General features: G+C 36.1%; 2 protein-coding genes across 2 annotated transcripts in view; one reads left to right on the top strand and one right to left on the bottom strand.

The window, feature by feature from the left end:
• The window catches only part of NSUN6 (NOP2/Sun RNA methyltransferase 6), a 72,604-nt gene extending 71,000 nt beyond the window's left edge, over positions 1–1,604 (top strand). The window contains exon 11 of the mRNA XM_042780344.1: positions 1,392–1,604. Within this exon, the coding sequence (XP_042636278.1) occupies positions 1,392–1,604 (213 nt within the window). The remainder of the gene's footprint in view (positions 1–1,391) is intronic.
• A 6,613-nt stretch (positions 1,605–8,217) lies between these two features.
• Positions 8,218–23,622, bottom strand: part of CACNB2 (calcium voltage-gated channel auxiliary subunit beta 2) — a 517,878-nt gene continuing 502,473 nt past the window's right edge. Inside the window, exons 11-14 of the mRNA XM_007936340.2 lie at positions 13,591–13,742; positions 11,726–11,821; positions 9,879–10,064; positions 8,218–8,712 (exon numbers count right to left, since the gene is read on the bottom strand). Coding sequence (XP_007934531.1) covers positions 8,218–8,712; positions 9,879–10,064; positions 11,726–11,821; positions 13,591–13,742 — 929 coding nt within the window. The remainder of the gene's footprint in view (positions 8,713–9,878; positions 10,065–11,725; positions 11,822–13,590; positions 13,743–23,622) is intronic.

The raw sequence follows: 23,622 nt of genomic DNA, 5'->3' as shown, positions 1-23,622 counted from the left end.
GAAAGAGACTGCCTCGTCTTTTACCCATGGAGCAGCTTGTCGGTTTGAACCGCTTTCCTTTTGATTAGCACCCAAATGCTTTAACCACTTTGCTACCTGAGCGCCTTATTTAAAAAAAAAAAAAAAAAAAGACTACCCAAAGGGAAAGAAGTAGTAGTTCAGGATGATAGCTTTTTTTATGGTTTACAAAATATATAACATTTAAAAAGATTTATTTTCCTTAGCACTGTTTAACTTTCCATTATAGTTTTTATTAAAACTATATTTAGGATTAGATTTTTAGCCTATGATGTTTGAGATGCAGGTTAAAGCTGTAATAATGTTTGTAATCATCCAGACTTGTCGAACATCTAACTTTAGTACTTTCTGTACAGAATTCTAGCATGTAATTGGAATACTTATACAATCTGGAGGTAGATTTCTAGACCTAGAATTTAAGATAATTATAATTATAGATGAAGGGAAGACTTCAGAATTCCCTTGGAATTTTACTTGTGTGTGTGTAAATATATTCTCTGTCTCTGTCTCTTTCTCTCCTCTACTCAATGTATGCCTAAAAGATTTTTTTTTTTCCCTTACAAAATAATAAATGTGTTTTCTTAGATAGATGTCTGAAGAAATATCTTCATTAGCACATACACATGTGTCTGTGAAATGGTGACTTACTTAAGTTAGGATTATGGATTTTCTGCATTAGTGGTTTGCAAGCAACCCTCAATTCTTTTGATTCTGTATTCCCCTAAATTGACTGATACAGCTTTGTGTATTCCTTTCTAATATAATATTTATTTAATATTTATTGTTCTCGTACCATTTTAAAAAAGGCAACATTTATCATTCAGTTGGTTTGGGTCAGAGAGAGGCATTCAGGTGCAAAATATGCCTAAGGAACTTCTGTCAGTTTCTGGGGGAGTCCAACAGATAAAACTGAATTTTACCTATTGCTATGGTGATGGTTATGTTCTATTTATTGAGTGCCCACGAATACCAGGTGTACTACTGCATTCTTAAGTCTCAGGGCTGAGCAAAGTGTTGTATAGATGAGGAAACAGAGTTAGGCAAATTTACTTAAAATCACACAGTAAAATATGGCAGCGCTGCAATGTGAATCCAAGCATTTCTAACTATGAAGCTCAGCCTTTGCAGTGTCACAGTACTTGATATTTATGACATAATTCTCATTCATTGGGTGGCCATACCTAGAAAAATTACTACCTGGCAAAATAGCATGTATATTCCACAAAAATAAAAGGCATTTACTCATTTTTCTATTTTTGAAAGACATGCTAGTTAGACCCAGTTAGATACAACTCAGTTTCTCTTTTAAATTAAGTTGTGCAGTTACTAATTACAGGGATGTTCATCCATACTTGTTCATTTTCTCTAAACAGGAACCACAGATTGGAGGAGAAGGAATGATGGGAGCAGGCCTATCATTTGAACAATTGAAACAGCTGCAGCGATTTGATCCATCTGTTGTGCCATTACAGGACACTGACATTAATTCTCTCAGAGATACTAGAATAGAAGACATGATTTGGCTGGCAAATAAAGATTGTATAGGTTTTTTTATTGCAAAATTTGTTAAGTGGAAAAGAACATAGGAAAAGGATATTCAGAAATTAAAATTCCAAATATTTGCGTTTTTTTTTTTTTTAAAGCAGAGTGTTGTCAGGCCAACTGATTGATGGCATGGTTGCTAAGGAAATAGAAAAGGCTGCCAGCTGTTTGAACAGGGATCAAGAGACAGAAGAAGTAGTGAAGGGGGTGGTATAAAGTTATATTTTATGTTTTGAAACAATTTTTTCTTTATGCATTTGGCAAAGTATAAAGAAAAGAAGATGCCTGCAGATGTCTACAACACATTTTCAGTTGGGGTCTTGTGTTTATTTTGTAAAGAATCCAACTCAGTTTTTCTGTTAAAAATTAGTGAATCTAACGAAGGGATAAAATTGACAATATTTAACTTCATTATAGGGGAGAAAAAAATCTGCTCCTGAGTTCCTAAGTGGTTGTTCCTTAAGAATTCAGTGCATGGAAAGTATGTTTACCATGTGCCAGTAACTAAGCTCAGTATTTTACCTGAATATTTTTCTGCTTGTTATTTGGTAAATATCTTTCAGATGAAGTCTATACTTTTTAAATGATAGTCTGCCTTCATTAGGTTAATTTTTTTTCATGATTGTAAACTAAAAAGTGAGGATTTCCTTCACTTTGTACACTGGAAAAATGAGGAAACTCCCCCAAGTACCTTTTAACATCTGTTGGAACAAATATAAACCAAAAAACCAAACTCACTGCCATTGAATCGATTCCAACTCATAGTGGCCCCCATTAGGTTTCCGAGGCTGTAAATCTTTACGGAAGTAGATTGCCCCATCTTTCTTTCATGGAGTGGCTGATGGGTTTGAACCTCTGACCTTCTGGTTAGCAGCCAAATGCCTTATCCACATGCCACCAGGACTTCTTACTGGAACACATAAAAGTTATGAGAACTGTGATTGATGAGAGAGAGAAAAACAGCTCCTGACAGCCAGGACCTGGCCTGATAAGCTGTACTGTGGTTTGCTTCTGTTGAACATAAATACTTTCACACAACAGCCACATCAGAAAAGGCCACTGTGACCATGATGGATCAAGACAAAAAAGACCACTTCATAATCAAATCTGAACTCAGACAAAAAAACAAGATTATCCAAACTACAAAAATGATCACTATGAAAGACTGCTACATTTTATTGATCACAAACTTAGCCTTGCTTCATACCACCCATGGTTTAGATAAGGTCTCTTAAAATACCAAATTTCAGAATTACCTCTGCTTTCTGACAGCATCCGATCTAAAACAGCCCCAAGCTCTGAGCCCTTCTCAAAATCACCTAACATAAGCCTGGCTATAGAGGTTCTTTCTTATAGTCAAAGCCCTTTCTTATACCCTCACAGCTCCCTTGTTTTAATAAGGCAATAAACCCAACTTTGTTCAGCTCTTAAGAGGGACAAATGGTTATGTAAGTGAGTAAATATTTTATTCTTATCTAGAGGGGAATTATTAGAAAATTTTGAAAGAAAATGTTCTGAGGGTAATTATTGCATATAGTTTTTCTGTCATATTTGCTACCCATTCAGGTTCACCCAGCTGAAAGGGAATTCTGGGTCCAGGTTTCGACAGTATCAGAATCTGTAACATGCCCATGTGATCTTCACTGAATCACACAGTGCAGGGAAGCGACTAACTACTTACTCCTTTACATTTCTTGAGCAGGATATAGAAGAGCAGTTAAGCAGCCCTTAGTGTTAAAGGCTGTCTCATGAGGTGTTACATACATCAAACTGTTTTGCTTAGCTTTTATTCAGATTGCTCCAGAGTTCCTGGGCCTTGGACATATGAAGTGGAAAGAATTGCTTGACAGTTTTTTTCCACATGGTTTTAAGAATTTCTTGTAACTATTTATTGAATTCATAAAGATCACAAGGTCTTTTGAATCAGGTCAGATCTTTAGATAGCATTTCCTTTGAAGAAGCCTTTCCTAAACACTCTTCCCTGAGGTTGGTTTAGATACCTCTTTCTATTACTCTTAGTGCCCATATCTGCTGCTCTTCTGGCATTTATTCCCCCATTATTATAGTTTACTAGCCATATCTCTGCCCCCACCCCTAGACTTGGGAAACATCCTAAAACCAAGAATCCTGTCTTTTCTGTCACTGCTTCATAGTTTATAATCACTAAATGCTTAATGAGTGAAAAAATATTTCAAGCACTGTAAGATTCAAATATGACTGACTGCTTTCTATCCCTTATTCTCCCTTATATCCAGTAGATGTCATTTGACGAAAGAGAAACACTGTTCACCTGAGGCACTTCTGTTTTTTGGCTCAGCATACTTACATAAGCTTTAAATGTATTTTAAGAAAACCGCTACAAATTCAGTGCCTTTCACAGTCTCTGCAAAGCCTTACGTGCTAAGCTGAGATGAAAATGGGAGAGAACCAGCCTCACAGTGAACTTGATTGGTGTAAATTTTCTATTAATACCATCAAGTATCAAAATATAAATAATGCCAGCAAAAAGTACTTGCATACTGAAAACAGGAATCTTGTTAAATTTTTTTCCTTTAACATAGACAATTTTCAGTGGGTTTCTTTCCAAAAAATAAAGTATATTGGAAAATAAAATATACTCAAGGCACACGAGAAATTTGAGAAAAAATACAAGAAAAAAGGGAAATCCTAACGGGGATTATTATCTTTTAACATATTTAGTATCAACACAGCTATTTCTATGAAACAGAAAAAGCATTTAAATTCAACAGTGAATGCATTTTACTGCTGCAAAACCCTGCATCACATTTTAAACAGCAAAGTGAAATGCAAATAGTTATAATTTACCAGAAATAAATAATTGACCAAATCACCATCTTGTTACCTGTTTAACAATGTGACTCTTGAAGTTTTATAACATGAGCGCATCCAAGACTGGCAGCATTACATCACTGAGCAAAGGGATAAGGAGTTCAAATTGTCATCAAGCTGGATCTTTTCTTAAATACAAAGAATAAAATTCAAAACCTGAAATAGGAATTGCTACACATTTGGAATTAAGGTAGGAGAAAGACTAATGTGCTATAGCTAACATCTTTAAAAAAAAAAACTTTAGCTGTTATCCCTACCTTTTAACTTCTTAAAAACCAGACATAAACAGAAGATTATTAAAAGAATATCGATGATTGGCATTGCCCTTAAGGAAAATGCTATGTTAAGTGGGAAGTTTTGCTGGATATTTGACATATTTTCAACTAAAAAAATTATTCCTAAAATGGCAATCAATACTACTACTAATAAACAGTGCAGAAGCCAGCTCTTTATTTGTTTTATATGAATAACTTTAAACCAGATTTTTTTTAAACAGTTCAGTGTAGCTGACAGTGAATGTTTAACAGGAATGCAGAGCAGACCATGTTAAAATGTGGCATTGTCCCAAAGTACAATATGACTAAGACATCCTACATTTAGCAGCACCTTTTTATAACAGTAACTTAAATGAGCAGTAGAGAAGGAGCACAGGAAAAACTGGAATGAGTACCAAACAAACAAAACATAGAACTACCAAGTACATTTTCAGCATTTTCTAGGTTGACTACAAAAATCAATTCTACAACTGAGTATCAGGTTAAGATTAAGCCTTTGCTGTGTGAAAAGACTATAATGTTACATTCCATATGTTAATTAATATCTCATTGTCCTTGGAATTATTTCTTCATTTACAAGTTTAGTACACTGTTTACTCATATGGCCACAATACAATTATCATGTAGAGTTGCTTTTATATCAAATCCTGCAATATAATTTTTTGAGGAATACTCTGACTGGGACTAACATGTTCCCTAGTGAAGTGAAAACTAAAAATCCAGGCACACACACAAGAAAGGATAGAATCAGCACTGCTCTTTTAATTAATGATAGCAGCAAATAAGATAAATACCAGTTATACTTCACAAATTTGAATTTTCCAAAGTCATTAATTGGAGTAAAATATGTAGGAAAGGATAGGGCTCTAGTGGTCAACCACCTCTTACTGTTCTGGAAAGTTTATCAGAAATATTTTCTACAATTTTAATGGGGATATAGTTTCCCAATGATGTGAAAATTTTGTGTAAAAAATAAACATGACTTTATAGTGAATAAAAATTCATGTAAACAAGAATTAATTAACAAATAGATTGATTATGAATGGAAGTTTTCATAACGAGCTGAGAAAACACTAAGTACTTATATCATTTAATGAACTATTGAGTTTTCTTGGGGGTTGGGGAAATGAAAAATTTAAACAGTTTTACATAAAAAGGGCCAAGAATGTTTGGCAAAGACCTGGAATAATAAAGCAAAATAAACAATAGATTATTATAATTCTTATTTTGTTAAATAAGTTAATGTACAGATCTGAAGTTAGGCAATTATAGATAGGCGTTTTCCCAGGACAACAAGTGCTAGGTACTTGCATACTTAATAGTGTTTTCCCTACCCAGTGGAAGGTATGGGGAATATTTACCCTTAACATGATTAACAACATCGTGAGTCTTTTTACAATGGTATGATTGAGGCATGGGGATAGTATCTTCTGAGTTCCTCTTTAGAACAGATGTCTGGTATAGGGAAATACTCCAGGGCTTTGAACCAGTTCTTCCCAGTTTAGTCATGGTTGACAAAATGACACCAGAAGGGACTTGAATTTTTAAAATATGGGTGTACTGGAACCATAATTGGCATAGAAAAATCTGTGGGTAGATGCCCTGCTAGAAACAGAAACTTAATCTCCCTCCTAGAAAACAGTGGCAGCATGTATGTTGCATAGCAACCAAGTCTCTTGGCAGACAGAGTCAGAAACAACAGTACCTGGCTCAAAGATGGTGGCCAACTGCATCATTTTGAGTGGGTGTAACTCTCTCCACAGTCCTGGAAATAATCCAGTCTCCTGCATCAGGCTCCTGAATGGGCCCACTACGCCTCTTCTATTCCAGGGCTTCATCCCATAATTTTTCCCATTCTGGTTCACCCACATTTTACAAATTTGAGTCTGTTTTGATTTTGCTGCAACGGCCAAACTGTTTCAAAGCCCTGAAATAATCTTAACATTTTATTCACTTCAAGTCACTTCATTTTGCCCTGATTACCTCTGAAAAGCAGAAACTTTGGTTATAAGAAGCACTTCTGGGTTTTGACAGACAACAAAATTACTGGGGTTGGGGGAAGGATGGGGTGATTGGTAACCAGGAGATAAACAACGGGAATGATAGGCAAGGTTAAAAAATAAAGTGGGAGAAGTTATAAAAATTTATTTTCCCACGAAATAATCCCACAAGCTATGTAAACTTTTCTTACTAAAACAAATATTCTTAAGAAAGAAAGATTGTACATTTCCAGTGAAACACTCACAGTAAAAGTTGCCTGTATTTTTACTCTAGGAGTAAAAATGAGGAGCCAGCAGATGTATGCTTTCCTAGTTACCTTTGGCAGCAAACTTCCTCACATTCCCTGACTGCTCAATGGATCATTAAAGCAACATACAGCACAATTAAATAAAAAGCCAGCTGGACAGGATTTAGGTATTAGTCTCTTCTCTTCATTAGTCTCCAGCATTCAGAATTACCGCAACCTGTGCATACTCATTCATACAGACACACGCACACGTGCACACAAAGAATTCCGGCTCGTAAACTCCAGTGCTGTGACTATAACAGACACTTGCTACTAAGAATGTGTTTGTCACAAACTGTGAACTGTATGGATTAGAACAATTTCTGGAGTTTAGTTATATTTACCATAATTTATGGTCAAAATTATGAACTTACAAGGATGGTGTAACATTCAAAAATCAAACCTTTTCAAGTCAAACAATCACACATATTTACAATATGTACAGACTTTCTACTAAAATGGGGAAAGGTGTCTAGACAATGTTATTACAAATTTCCTGAATGTGGGCATTTCTAGTCCCTGTTATTCATAAAGCAAATCTGCTGACTTGGCATTAAGACTCTAAAATAGTGTGATCAAACTGATATATATATATATATATTTATATATTATAATTATAATAATAAGGTGTTTGCAGAAATAACATTTACAAACTGTCTATACAGTACACAGTACTAGTACATAGAAAATAGATTATAACTTTATGATCCCCTTTGTGTAAGGCAAGACTGAATCTGTCCCCAAATTTAGTCAGCCAGAGGTACAAGCAAGAAACAGTGGTCCATGAATGAGTGGATATGCAAATCAGGTGCCTACATATTAAAAAACCTGGAGAAACAAATTCCACATTTTATCTGTGCTGATTCTGGCTTGCGGGATACATCAACTACATTTCTGAAAACATCAACTACACTTCTTAAAACACTAACACCACCTGGATGGCAACAGATTTTGTTCAAGTGTCACCTACACCCAAGACAGTTTTTTAAAACTCCAGTATACAACTGGAGGACTGCAGCTGTACCAGGCTATTTCATATAGCACTTACAAAAGGAAAAAAAAAAACAAAAACACAGTATATTAATACTCTATTTCATGCTATTGCTATTCAAGCAACAGCAATACAAAAATATACAAGACAGATCACATATGATTGCAATGTAGACCCCAAAGAATTTGGGGGTGCTGTTATACAAGACTTCCACAAAAAAAAAAAAAAAAAACCCACACACAAAAGGGCAAAAATCATTGGCGGATGTAAACATCCCTGTTCCACTCCCCAGCCTCATTCCGTTTTTTGGATATTACTTCTCCATCCTTGTCACAATAACGATCCTTTGATTTATGACGGCTTCTTTGTTTGTTGCACTCATTGTGGTCCTGCTCTCGCTCCATGTCCCGGGTACGGTGCCGAGATTCCCTGTGTCTGTGATCACTGCTCCCGTGGGGCTCTTCTCTGTGGTTATGGTCACGGTGTGGGGCATAGTGATCTGCGTGTTCATGGGGATAATCTTCCTTCGGCTCCACGTAGGCAGAGTCTCGACTCTCCTGGGTTTCTGAGTCAAAAGTCTCTTGCCTGGAGAGGCCCCGACTTGTACCACTGCGGTGATTGTGATGTTGGGCTGAGGAGGAAGAACGATGCTGGGATTTCTTGACTGGTTCCAGGCAGGGTGCTTCTTCGGCTTGGGAAGCAGAGCGGCCAGGAGCAGACCGCTCAGTCCTCTGATCACCTTGAGAACCCTAGCAGGGAGGGGACAGAAAGGACACAGGCATTCACCAAGCTCATAGAAAGGGAATTAACATACTACAAAGCAAATCCATTCAAGTTTAGTCCCTTTTAGGTATCTAAAACACTGAAATGAAATATAACCTAGCTCAGTTACTTAATTACTTTGATACTGTCCATGGACATTTATAAAGTTTATACTACATTAAATTGAAGCTCATGTAAGTGCCTAGAACAGTATATACACTAATGATTTTTCTGTTGTTGTTAAATAAATGAAGGAGGGAGGAAGACATTCTTTCCTATGTTCTCTGGTGCAAACACAGAGGCCAGTCTCTGAGGTTTTTCTACGCATTGGTGAACACTTAACCACCTCTGCTTAAATAACATGTGGGACGATTTAAATTCTTCAGGAGGTTGACTTTGGCTTAAGATAAGGATTAAGGAAACAAACCAAAAAATAACATCCAATGTTTAAATGATCCTTAGTATAGGATAGGCACTGTTATAGGACTTTTACATACTTTTAACTCAGTTAATAAAACAACCCCATGAAACAGGTGGCCATTATTAATTCTGAAGCAAATGAGCTTGCTCAGGAGGATGAACTGGTAAGGGGGAGAATCTGGTTCTGAACGCAGGTATTTTGGTTCTAGAGTCTGTGAAGTTTTCCTATCCCTGTCATAAAGAACATGTATTTAGTGGGTTTTAAAGTCTGTATATGTTCAGAGTATATTCTGTTTATACTGAGAGAAGTACACAATTCATACTTAAGTTGGTTCAATGGCTCTTTTTCTTTATTGTGCTTTGGTGAAAGTTTACAGAGAAAATTAATTTCCCATTTGCCAGTTTGTGTATAAAGTATTCCATGACCTTATGTATGACTAGTTGCATTCCCCACAATGGGTCTGCACTCTCCACATATCTGTCCTGGTTTCTCATTTCCTTTTGTGTGGATTTTCTACCCCTTCCTGCCATCTCATTTTTGCTTGTGGGCAAATGTTGTCCTTTTTGAATGGCTCTTAATATTCTAATGAGAAGAGAGCTAGTAGACTGGAACAGGCACCGAGCAGATACACGGGATGACTGTGAAGCACCACCTCAGGGATTGGAAACCAGTGGCCTGACTGCAGGCAGCCTAATGTCTCTATGAAAATTGTAAAAGAGAACCTCTCCTTACCTGTGAATTAGAGGCTAGGGTGGGGCTAATAGGCAGAGTTGAAGTGGCTAAGGTACGGCTAAGGAGAGGGTTAGGGAGATTGCTGCTTGGAGGATGGGTGGCCTTCCAGTACGCCTCCAGATAGTCGGCAAGGTGCTCACAGGCATCCTCAAGCTGGTTCTCATCCAAGATAACATCAAACAATTCCTGCAAGGCAAGCATTTCAGAGATCACACAGCAGCCCAGTACTGACTCAGTTTCTACACTACCTCCAAAACCACAAATTGGAGAGAGAGGAAGAGATGGAGGGAGTCATCAGCTATATCTGCTCTTACATAGGTGCTCCTACTTTCTCCTTTTCTGTTGGCTGGTTATCTGTCCTATTTAATCAGAGTAGAAGTGTTTGTCCATCTCAAATCATTGTTTAGGACACTCAGTACTTCATAAAAATAGCCATAAAAAAAAAAAAAAAACCTAATATGATAATAGTTGTTATGGGCATAATACTACAAAAAAGTGATCTGTCAACAATGAAAAAAAGAATTGATACTTTAAGAAAAGAAATGTACAAAAGAAAATTAGTACAATTATCTGAACTTTAGAAAGAAGCCTATTCTGGATATAACCAACCAGTTGCTGTCAAGTTGACTTCAACTTACAGTGACCTCATTTGTGTCAAGTCTGTGCTCCACAGGGTTTTCAGTGGCTGAGTTTTTGGAAGTAGATTGCCAGGCCCTTCCTGTGAAAAGCCTTGGGGTGGACTCAAATCACCAACGTTATGATTAGCAGCCAAGTGTGTCAATGATTTGCACCACCCAGGGACTCTGTTCTGGATATGGAGACTGGGAAAAGCTTCATCTTGGGAATTAATGAAGCAAGATGAGGACATCACATTTGAAGGAAGGAGTTAAAACCAATGATGATTTTACATGGTCCAAACTTCACAATAGTTTGTTAGGGAAGAAGAAAAGTCAGTCCCTTTAATAGATTTTTAAAAAAAAAAAAAGGATCATAAATATTAACATGCTCCAAGCAATAAAGAAATGCATAGACTTATAACTCATATCTTCTGAAAGATCTTCACTTAACAAAACAAAACAAAACAAAAAAAAAAAAATACCAAGAAGAGATATGTAGTTCAAAGGCATGATAGGGAAAGCATGGATTAGAAGTAGGAATGTGTACAGAATTCAGCATGTGGGTATCTTATTGTTTAGACATTTGTTTTTCCTCAGTCTCAAATCAATTTCTCAGTTACTGAGAGCAACTGACTTGCTCCCTATGATTAGACATGAATAATAAACCAAACTCAAATAGATCCATCTCACAAACCCAATTTTTTAAATCATAATCTCATTTCATGAAAGATACTACCTAAAAAAGAAAAAAACCAAACCTGTTGCCACTGAGTAAATTCCAACTCATGAGGACTCCTTGTGTTGTGGAGTAGAACTTCACTCCATAAGGTTTTCAAGATTGTGAACTTTAAGAAGCAGTCAACAGGCCTTCCTCTGAGGCACCTTTGAGTGAGTTCAAACCTCCAACCTTCACTTAGTAGCTGAACACTTAACCATTTGCATTACCCAGGGACCCAAGATACTGACTAGGTGTTGGATGTGAACAAAATGAGGTCACCATAAAATGCCCTGTAGCTTTTAGTAAGCCGTGATCACTATCTGGACTGCTCATGTGCATGTGATCATGGTGGGAGGTAGGACAGTTGACTTCTTTGGAATTAATATCACTGTTAAGTGGCCAGGATTCTTACCCCTGACAGACATTTAGCGTGCTGGGTTTTGTTTTCTGTTTAATATAATGCCAGGTGTGATCTCTTCAAGTGGATTATATTATACATAGTAGTAACTTACTGGAGGACACTGAGCCAGTTTATCAGCTGCTACCATCTGGACATTGAGGTGTTTAGCTTGAGATTTCCCTCGAGATTTTATTAGCCTTTGTAAAACCTGTAAAAGAGAGGCCTTTTTAACAGAGAAAGATTTGTACTCAGGTAAACTACAAGGTACATTATTCACTCCTTTCTCTGGGACCTTTTGATGTACAGCACACATGGCCTACAATAGACTGAGCTATGAAATATAATGTGGAAGATTATCTGCAACATTAATATGCTAACATAAATCTCAGTTGCAAGCTTTAAAAAGATAACTAGCATGGAGCTTTTTCTGAATCAAATTTCCTAAGCCAGAAGTTTTCATTCAAATTGTTTTGTCTTAGAGCCCCTTTATACTTTAAAAAATTGTTTACGTAAATTATATTTAATGTTTATTATACCAGAAATGAAAACATTTAAAAATATTTAATTTATTAAAAAATAGCAATATATCTTTGACATATTAACATAAATTACTTATTTTTATAAAAATAGCTACATATTTGCAAATATATCTCACATCTGGCTTCATAGGAAACAGCTGGATTCTATCTACTTCTGCATTCAATCTGTTATAATATATTGTTTTGGTTGAAATATATAAAGAAAATGCAGCCTCCTACAGATATGTTACTGAGAAAAAGAGAAATATCTTAATAGCCTTTTCAAATAATTATGTATATTCTTTTTTTGAAACTACACCAAAACTCAACAAGTGGTTATTTCTTAAAGGTTGTTGCTATGCAGAATCTGAAGCCATATCAATGAACTTTTCTTCACTGTTACATTAAATTCCATCAGTCTATACTGAACTTTGAATGGATTTTTTTACTCTGCTTGATTTGATTATTTAGAAAATAATGACTAAGTTTTTTAGATCTTCTAAATGTTCACACATTGTGTAATATTAAAACATTACATATGCTAACATCATCCATCTCATCATAAAAAGTATTTAAGTACTGGGAATCTTCCAGGCTCACAGAGGCAGATTCAAGTTTTCTGAAATTATCATTTTTAGCCTGAGAGTTTGATTTTTATCATTGGTAACAAACACTGTTAGTTGTTTTCCTTGAAGTGAAAGCCTCACTTTGTGCATGAAAATATCTGCCAAATACCCAAGTCTAAATAATCATAGCCTGTCAGTTGTTCTTTCAAATGAAAATGGTATTCCATGAAAAGAAAAGTAGCTAGGTTCAGTTCACACTCAAATGATCACACTAGTGCTTGTCTTGGACACAACTATCTTTGCTATGCAACAGAAACACTTATGTGCACTTTCTATTTTGTTACTCAAAATATTTAAAAGATTTGTACTTAAGAATCAAAGTGTAACAAAATATTTTTTACTACTTCATCAGGATATTTTTAAGTAAAATTGGATTTAAAAAAAAAACCCAACCTGAGAGTACATGGTGGTGAAGAACACAGCAGCTGCTAGTCCTATGTGGTACTACTGACCCATCTGTGATTTGATTCATGCTTAGATGACAAAAGTTTTACCCATCACTGCTTTTGACTATCAATACAAATGTCAAACCAGTGAAATATGTGAATAATGTCTTAGTATTACTATGTAAATAGTTTTGACCTCATGAACTGTCTGAAAATATCTCAGGGAACCCTCAGGGATCTGTGGCCCATAGTTTGAGAAACATTCTTCTTAGCCATGAAACTAATAACCATTCTTTGACTTCATAAACCTTGAAAATTCTTGACTAATGTATGTCTCCTCAAACTCTTTACATCCATCAAAGGGCATGGTCTGTTATGACTGGAAACAACACAAAACACAAGTTTGTGAAGTTCGATTATAGATCAAACAATGACAACTCTACTTACCTTGGGAGAAGAAATCTTCACATATACTATAATAGGGGCCAAAGAGGTTTTGCTAAGTTGAGCTGGATGATTAATAGTGTCCGCATCAAGGACTACCAATTGCAATGTTCTTGCAAGTTCAAAAATCCTTTCAATTTCACTCTGAACTTCCGCTATAAGGGTTAATTAAACAGAGTTCAATTACTTATAGTATTTTTAGACCAAATAAGATAAAGTAAAATAGTACATGATTTCCACAACAAGAGGGTAGGTAGATGAACCATTATTACGTTAATGTTCATGGACAGCAGAGTTGATAAAAGGTATTTTTTGGAAAGGGCTATTTGTCTACAACACCTTCAGAATTTAGGGAAAGGCTCTTTCAATCAACTATAAAATTTATTTTGACTAGAACATTCTGTGTGTGTAAGAGTCAAATTTCCTGGCTCTCTCTGCTGACTTACATTTTATGCTATAAAATTTTATGAAATCATTTCATAGCAATGTTATAAGACATGTAAGAGATATCCTGCGTGTGTTTGTTTCTGACCACTTCACCCTAGCAACCGTTTCCAACTTTCCGTTTACTGACTCTGCTTATCTGTGTTATTGTGTCACCAACTGGTCTGCTGTCCGAATATGAAACAGTCTAGATCTGTTTATTAACCCACTGCCATTGAGGCAATTCTGACTCATAGCGATCCCCAGTGGGTTTCCAAGTGGTAAATCTTCACAGAAGTATATTGCTTGATAGTCCCTTCATGGAGAAGGCAGTGGGTTTGAACCGCCAACCTTCTGGTTAGCTGTCACATGCTTTAAGCACTGCACCACCAGAGCTCCTTGAGATCTGTTTATCAACAAGGTGAAATACAACATAAAATACAAAGAGCATTAAAGATGTCTAAACAAGTTTGTCCCAAAATATGCTGCTTATGGTTTCTACCAGCAAACGCTTAGTCCTGCAACATTTCTATTTTAAAAGGGCAGATATCTATTAGAGGCAACACTACAAAAATCCAAACTATAAAATTTATAGAAAACTTGTCATCAAGCATCTAAAAATATACTTAACCTCTAAAAAAATACTGCTAACCAGAAGGCTGGTGATTCAAACCCACCAGCCAGTCCTTGGAAGGAAGGTTGGGCAATCTACTTCCGTAGTGATACTGCCTCGGAAACCCGAGGAGGGGTTTCTGTGAGTTGAGTCCGACTCAAAGGCACATAACAGCAGCAGCAATTCACCTATAGTCGCTCTGGTAGCGTAGTGCCTAAGGCATTTGACTGCTAACCAGAAGGCTGAAGGTTCAAACCCACCAGGCACACCTCAGAAGGTTGGGCCATCTACTTTCATAGAGACACCACCTCAGAAACCCAAGGAGGGGTTGATATGAGTTGGAACCAACTCAACGGCAGTGAGTATTTCATTGTTCATCTACTTCTCCATGATCTTTCTAAAGATTCTAAAACAGTACTGACAAAACTTTCTGTGATGGAAATATTCTACATCTGAGCTGAGATGTCCTGCTAATGCTGTGGTTAAAGCACTTGGCGGTTCAAACCTACCAGCTATTCCTCAGTAGAAAGATGTGGCAGTCAGCTTCCATAAAGATTACAGCCTTGGAAACTCCATGGGGACAGTTCTACTCTGTCCTATAGGGTCGTTATGAATCAGAATCAACTCAACGGAAGTGGATGCTGCTAGTAGCTGCTAGCATATGACTACTGAGCACTTGAAATGTAGCCAGTGTGAATGGGTAATTAAAGTGTTAAATTTAATTTTAATAAATTAAAACAGGCACACGTGTTAGACTACTGTACCAGGCAGCACAGGTCTGTAAAGCATATTGTGCAGCTTGTAATCATAGAGGGCTAATTTTATGATGCTCTATTAGGCCAGCAAACTTGGACCTACAGTGGTTATTGTTGTTGTTAGGTGCCATCAAGCCATTTTTTTTTTAATTCATTTTATTGAAATATAATTTATGTATAGTGAAATATACAAAACTAAAGTGACATGGGTCAGTGCATTTTTTTTTTTTTTCAGTGTTCCCTCCCTCCCCTCCCATCCCTGGCAACCAACAAAGAAAGTTTCCCTCCATATATAAACCTTTCCTTGACCCTCCACAACAATGAAATAATACTGTATTTGTCCTTCTGTGATTGACTTATTTCACTCAGCATAATGTCCTCCAAGTTCATCCATATTATGTGGTGTTTTGCAGACTCTACATTATTCTTTAGTGCTGCATAGCATTCCATTATGTGTGTATACCATAGTTTGGTCATTCACTCTTCCACTGATGGGCACATAGGTTGTTTCCATCTTTTTGCTATTGTAAATAGTGCTGCAATGAACATAAGTATGCAAATATCTGTTTCTGTCCTGGATCTCACCTCTCTAGGATATATACCTAGTAATTGGATTTCTTGGTCAAATGGTATGTCCAATCCCAGCTTTCTAAGGAATTGCCATACTGCTTTCCTATAACTTCACAGTCCCATCAGCAGTGTATGAGAGTACCAATCTCTCCACATCCCTGCCAGCATTTGTTATTTTCTGTCTTGTTGAACTTTGCCATCAGTGCTGGGGTGAGATGGTATCTCACTGTTGTTTTGCATCTCTCTGATGGCCAACAACTGTGAGCATCTCTTCATGTATTTGCTGGCCACCTGAATATCCTCCTTGGTGACGTGTCCATTCATGTCTTCTGCCCATTTTTCAATTGGATTGTTAATTACTTTGGTGTTGAAGCATTGGAGTTTTCTATAAATCTTAGAGATAAGTCCCTTGCCAGATATGTAATTATTGGCAAATATGAATTTGTTGCTGTCATTTTTGTTATGTGCTTTTTTGTGGTTATTTGTTGCATATAATTTTCTATGCTGAGCTAATTTTGTTTATAAATCATGTTATCATTTCCTTTGTTGGTATTGTTTTAGTCTTTGTTGAATATTTATGCTGGTTCTCTTTTTTATTTTGATGTGAAGGTTTATCGTTTTTCTTTGAGGTTGCTCTATGATTTATAATTTTCTTCCCAAATTTAGAACAGTCTGTTCTATCCTGTAGTTGTCTTGACTTCCCTACCTTCTAGAAGTTCTGTAATGACAGTTTTTTCCCTCTTTTTGGTTTGTAGTTGTCCTCATTTGTTAATTGATGTCTTTGGTTCCCTGTTTACAGTCTTGTAATATTATTTACTTTGGATACTTCCATAACTGGATTGGTTTCTGGGTTATGTCATCATGTGTGTTAATGGTCAGTTGTTGGCTGTTGTTGCTTCTCTGTCTAAAGGGCACCCTTTAGCATCTCTTGTAAGATTGGTTTGGTATTAACAAATTCCCTTAATTTCTGCTTATCTGGAAATGCCCTAATTTCACCATCATATTTGAGGGACAATTTTGCTGGGTACATAATTCTTGGTTGGAAATTTTTCTTTCAGGGTTTTATATATACTATCCTATTGTCTTCATGCCTGCATGGTCTCTGCTGAGAAATCTGAGCTTAGTCTTATTGGTTGCCCCTTGTAGGTAACTTCTCATTTTCCCCATGCTGCTTTCATGATTTTTTCTTTGTCTTTAGTTTTGGTGAGTTTGATGATGATATATCTTACTGATTTTCTTTTGGGGTCCATCCTGTTTGGGGTTTGTTTGACTTCCTGAATGGATATTTTCTCATCTTTCATCATATCAGGGGAATTCTCTTCCAACAAATCTTGCTAATTTTCTCTCTGGTTTTATCTGTCTCTTCCTGTTGTGGAATTCCAGTTACACGTAGGTTATTCCTTTTGATGGTATCCCACATGAACCTTAGGCTTTCTTCATTTTGTTGTATCTTTTTTGTGATTGATCCCTTTTCAAAGACATATTCAGGTATTTGCCTTCAATCTTACTAATTCTGTCTTCCATTGCTTCAATTCTGCTCCTTTTCCCATTCAATGTGTTATCTATTTCTGAAAATGTAGTATTTATCTTCTGGATTTCTGTGTGTAGATTTTGTATCATTTCTAATTTTTCATTTATTTTGTCATTTTGTTCTTGTATTGTCTTTCAAAATTGTTCTAGGGTCTTCTCTGTGCTTTCCTCAATTTTGTCAGTGTTTTCCTTGACTGCCTCTCAATTCGTTGAAGATACATAAATATAATTCTTTTGAATTCCTTATCAGGGAGTTCCAATGCTGTGTCTTCCTCAGGGTTGTGTTTTGGGTCTGTATCCTGGTTCCTTGTTTCTCCTGCTTTATCTTGCTTCTTTGTGTGGACTGTGATGCTCTGTTGTCTCCAAGGCACTGTGATGTTTTTGTGTTTATATTTAATTTTTTATTGTATGTTGGAGTGACTTGCCCACAATTTTCATTTTCTTTTGTTTCTATGTTATCTACCAACACAGGGTACTATGCTGTGCTCCTCTATACGCTAGTTGGTAGCAGTTATACACTCACCACCTGTCTCTTTCCTTGTTGTCAGCCTCTCATATGTTCCTGCTGACCTTGGCACACAGAGCCTATTCTTAAGTCCCTGGAACCTGAATGAGAATGCTGTCACTTTAAAATCCAAAATGGCTGCCACTTGTAAAGATTCAAAATGCCTGTGTCCTTGGTCACTTTAAATATCCAAAATGGCTGCTACGTGTAAACAATCAAAATGGCTGCACCCTCCAGACAGTGGAGAGTCCATAGCTGAGGTTGTCTCCCTCCGTGCTGTTTCCCTTTCTAGTCATAGGCCACCAGCACAGTCATCCCTGCAGCCCTTGGTGACCAAGGCTAGTCTTTAGGTCAATTCTCAGGTCCCAACACCACTTGGAAATATCCAGGCTGTTGGTCCCATCAGAGTAACTGACAGTCCTCAGCTCCAACTGTCTCTGTACTCACTGTTTTTGTTCAGGTTTTTTCATTAGTTGGTGTCCAATCCACTTCTGTATACTTCCCTTCAAAACTCAGGGCTCCAGAATTATTTTCTGGATCTCTGTCAATTGGTCTTTGTTGAAGAGGGTCTGTGTTGCGTTTCTGCCTATTCCTCCATCTTACGGGAAGTGCCATGAAGTCAATCTTGACTCATAGTGACCCAATGTGGAAGAGTAGAACTGCACAGAGAGTTTCCTGGAGAGTAATCATTATGGAAGTAGATCATCAGGTCTTTATCCTAAAGTTGCTTGGGGGTTCAAACTGCCCCTTTCAGCTAGCAGCGTAGTATTTAACTGTTTGTGCCACTAGGGCTCCTTTGTATTTGTAGCCAAAAACCAAACATGCACCACCAAGGTTCCTTGGATCTACAGAGTAGCTGTTAATTACTTTTATGCATTTGGATCCATGCCAGAAGATTCCTGGAGATAGTTTTATTATTTGCAAAAAGGTGAGTCATTAATCAGCTATCTCACAATTTAAGTTACTACTAGAATCTTTTTTCTACCTGGATACCTTTACAAAAATCAAAACCCAAAGTACTTCAGATACTGGCTTTAAAATAACATTTGGTCATGTACCACCTATGACACAGTCTTGACATAGTCTTGTCGAAATAGAAAAGAAAAATCAGAACGAAATCTGATGAAGCTTCTAGATCTACTTGTTTATGAGAAACACAGGACAAAACAGTGTAAGCGACATCACTGTAATGCAGTTAGCAAAATTCAAACTGGGGGCCTCATAGAGTAACTGACACAGTACTTGCTTCAAGCAAAACATTATAAGGAAAAAAAAATGCATATAAAAAATCCATAGGCTAAACAAAACTTAAGGGTAGTTTAAGTCAATCACAATGTATGAATATTATCTGGATCTTGGTTAAGCATGTGAGAAGACATTTATTTATGCATTTACAGTACAAAAATAAGCATAATAAACATTTTATATATAGGACAATAAGAAAATGATACAATGCTGAGTGTAAATTTAATAATATCAAGTACAGTTAATATCACTAAGGAATGCTAATGGTTGGTTATGGCTTCAAAAAGAAAGAGCATCTACTATTTAGAAGTACATACTGAAATATTTATAGATGAAATAATATGATGTCTATGATTCACTTCAAAATAATCAAGGAATTTGAGGGAAACAAAGGGAGGGCTATAATGAAACACTGACTGTGAGTGGAATATTGTTAAAATCTAGAGTTACAATACTCTACTTTCATATATAATTAAATTTTAAAAAAATTTTAAATAAATAATATTGTGATAATTGCTTTCATAAAAGTGTTCTAAAATATTGTCAATTCTGTTATTCACTCTAATTCTTCTCTGTATCAATCTTTTATTTTTTTTTCCAGTTATTACCTTGCTTCTTCTTTGTGTCCTATAACTGTTTTTATGTGCACTGGCTCCTACAAAATTCTAATGTATATTAATATTTATATCAATATATAATATTTATTCTAAGTATTAATAATTTAATACTTAAAGAATTTCCATCTATCTACTCTGCTAGTAACAACTAATCATATGGTCATAGAATCCCAAACATCCCTGTGTTTAAAGATTTTAACACTGAAATTTTTTTTTTTTACTGATTATAAATTTAATATATGTTCACTGTCTAAAATCTGGAAAGCAGATAAACACAAAACAAAACAAAAAACTATTACATTATCATGTATCCAGAAATTACTTTTATTAGACTATACCAATATATTAATATATGTGTGTGTGCACACATATATATTTATACCCTAGTATGACATGTACAAATATTTTACACTTTTTAAGTTATGGAAAATAAAAACACCCAAGATATTTTCATGATGTTTAAGTGGCCTTTGAGAATTCTAATGCAACATACTAGTAAATACAACCTTATAAAGAGAGATAACCAATACCTTCTTAAGACAGACATAGCTATCCTGGGTAATGGATAGACAACAGGAGGGAAGAAGTAACATTCAAAGGATCAGCTAGTGCATTAATTCCACATTTATTCACAAGCATATTCTCCTAGAATGGCAAGAATTGCTGGAGTAGAGACTTTCCTCATTACATAGGTTCTGCCTATTTGTGTTGTGTTCTACTGTGTACCATTTCCTACAGAAGGTTTGATAGCCTTCTTTCATCAGTCTTGCCCTTTCCATAAATCATTTGCTTTCTTATTTCCCAAGAGAAGGTAAAAGATTATATAAGAGAAATCAGTATAACTGTAAGGTGCATGTTGAACAGAAAAAATCTTGAACAGGTAGTTGGGACATCTGGTTTCTAATACTGGTGTTATACCTTAGCAAATGCCTCACCTACACATAGGTCATTTCATTGCCTGTGGCTCTCAAATTCCTTCTTATTCAGAAATGGGCTTGAACTAGATCTGTAGTTCTTCAAACTTGGCCATGCAGAAGAATTACTTGGTGGGCTTGTTAAAACACAGACCACAGGGTCTCACCTCCAGAGCTTCTAATTTCAGAGGTGACAGAGGCTAAGAGTTTTTATTCCTAATTAATGCCTCCCTGATGTTGATGCCATCAGTCTGGGGCCACATTTTAAGAATGGTCTCTCAGGTTCACCATGTGCTTCTGAAGTCCCTGGTGCTGTGATCCTAAGTGGTTAGCTTTTTTGTTGTATAAATGGTCAATTATTTAAAAAAAAAATTAAATTTTTTATTGAGATAATGGTAGATTCACCTGCAGTTGGAAGAAATACAGAGAGATCCTATGTATTATTTACTCAGTTTTTCCCAATCGTAGCATTTTACAAAATTATAGTATAATATCACAACCAGGTCAACACTGATACAGTGCACCAGTCTTCCTCAGGTTTCTCCCCCCTTTTTTTTTTTTGGTACTCACTCATGTGTGTGTGGGTGTGCACATATGCATTCAGTTCTGAAGATTTTTATTACACATGTAGGTCTGTGTTGTGTACCCACCACCAGAGTCAAGGTAGCATAGTGGCTAAGGCACTTGGCTGCTAACCAGAAGGCTGGAGGTTCAAACCCACCAGCCACTCCTCAGAAGGAAGGTGGGGCAATCCTATTTCCATAGTGATACTGCCTCGGAAACCCAAGGAGGGGTCGCTATGAGTCGGGTCCAACTTGACGGCACATAACAACAACAACCTTTAATAATTTAAGTTGGCTCTGCAAGTGGATTAAAAAAATTACCAAGTCATGCACGTTTTTATCTGATTGCCTATGTTGCTAATATAGAAAGTAAAGGCCATTATTTCCTCCTGGCATGCTATCCACTGCAAATGCTGCCATGTGCACCACTAATATCTAGCATCATTTCCTTTACTTACTTCCTCCATATTTTCCCACTTTTGTTACAGTTTTTGTTATTGTGTGGTAGCATGATAACATATTTTTTGATAGTCTGTAAGCCACATATTAGTATTTCTCCAACTTGATTTATCCCTAGAAACTTGCTTGTGGTTAGACCAAATCATAATTTGAAGGCAGTATACAATTAGGCAGTTTAAAGAACCTATGAGGTGAATTCCTTCATAAAACAGTAATATAACCTCTAAATTTATTATTTTTAAAAGTTTGGATTTGGAATTGGCAAATATATGTACCACCATATTCCTACTTTCTACTATTTAAATTCAAGTAATATATTTATTTAAAAGGTATAATAGTCTTGATTTTCATTCTTCAGATTGTAAAAGTTGAAATAATAACCTCACGTAAATATTTTAAATTAAGATTTGTGATCAGTAATACAACTGAGAAAAAAAAGTTAGGGCTTTTGTGAGCTTATAAATCCATTCAGACATGCAAAGTTCTGTGCCATTCCCAAAATGAGTTTATTCAAAGTGTCAACATTTTCAGGGTTTTTTCCTTCCTCATATGATACATCAGCAAAATGAACTCTAGAGATAATATGCTATACTGCTGTTTATAAAACAGAAGTTTTCTAAAACTTTATACCTAAAACAAATTTTTATCTCTCAAATTTCATCTTCAATGTACTGGACTCAGAGATACACAGTTGTATGAATTTAACACATGTACAAATTTGTACAATGAGCACCACAATCTGGACATAGAACAGCTCTATCACCCCCCAAGCCCCTTCATGTTATCCCTTTGTACTCATACCCTTCTTTTTCTGCCTCCCCCTGACAACCACAGATCTGTTCTTCGGCTTCCTGGAGGAAGTCATATACATGGGATCATATAATATGCAACCTTTTGAGATTTTCCCAGAATAATACCTTTGAGATTGATTCAAGTTGCTGCTTGTATCACTGGTTTGTTCCTTTTTATTTCTGAACCATAGTACCTCATTGTATGGATGTATGACAGTTTATATATTCACCTACTGAAAGGTATTTGGGTTGTTTCCAGTCTTTGCTGATTATGAATAAAGTAGTTATAAGCATTTGTGTACAGGTATGTGTGTTAGCATAAATTTTTGTTTCTAGGTAAATATCTACGATAAGATTTCTGGTCTTCATATAGGTATTATGGATAAACATTAAATTGCATTTATTTAAGACATACAATTTTACAAGTTTTTACATGTATATACCCACAAACCCATAATCACAGATGGTGGAATATTTATCAATCCCTTTTATAGTCCTTCCTTCCTACACTTTTCCACGTCCCCACCCTTCACCCAGGCAACCACAGATCTACTTTCTGTGACTATTACTTTGCATTTTCTAGAGTTTTAATAAATGGAATCATATAGTATGTACTCTTTTTAGTCTGCCTTCTTTTGCTCAACATAATTATTATTAGATTCATCCATGTGTATATCAATAGTACATTCATTTTTAGTGTTGAGTGCATTACCATTGTATGGATATACCAAACTTTGTTTACTCATTTATTTATTGATGGACATTTGGGTAATTTCTAGTGTGAGGCTTTTGCCAATAAAGTAGTATTACATATTAATATAATACATATAACACATAATATGTATATTAAAAAAAAAAACTCACTGCCATCTAGTCAGATCTGATTCACAGAGACCCCTCCTTGGGTTTCCAAGGCAGTATCACTACGGAAGTAGATTGCCCAACCTTTCTTCTGAGGAGTGGCTGGTGGTTTTGAACTGCCAGTCTTCTGGTTAGCAGTCAAATGCCTTAGGCACTAAGCCACCAGAGCTCCCCAATACGTATTTTATA

This window comes from Orycteropus afer, unplaced genomic scaffold, assembly GCF_000298275.1.
Source record: "Orycteropus afer afer isolate SDZICR_OR568_19922 unplaced genomic scaffold, OryAfe1.0 scaffold00035, whole genome shotgun sequence".
Classification (NCBI taxonomy): domain Eukaryota; kingdom Metazoa; phylum Chordata; class Mammalia; order Tubulidentata; family Orycteropodidae; genus Orycteropus; species Orycteropus afer.
Note: the sequence above shows the minus strand (reverse complement) of the source record. Positions and strands in the feature narration are given on the sequence as shown.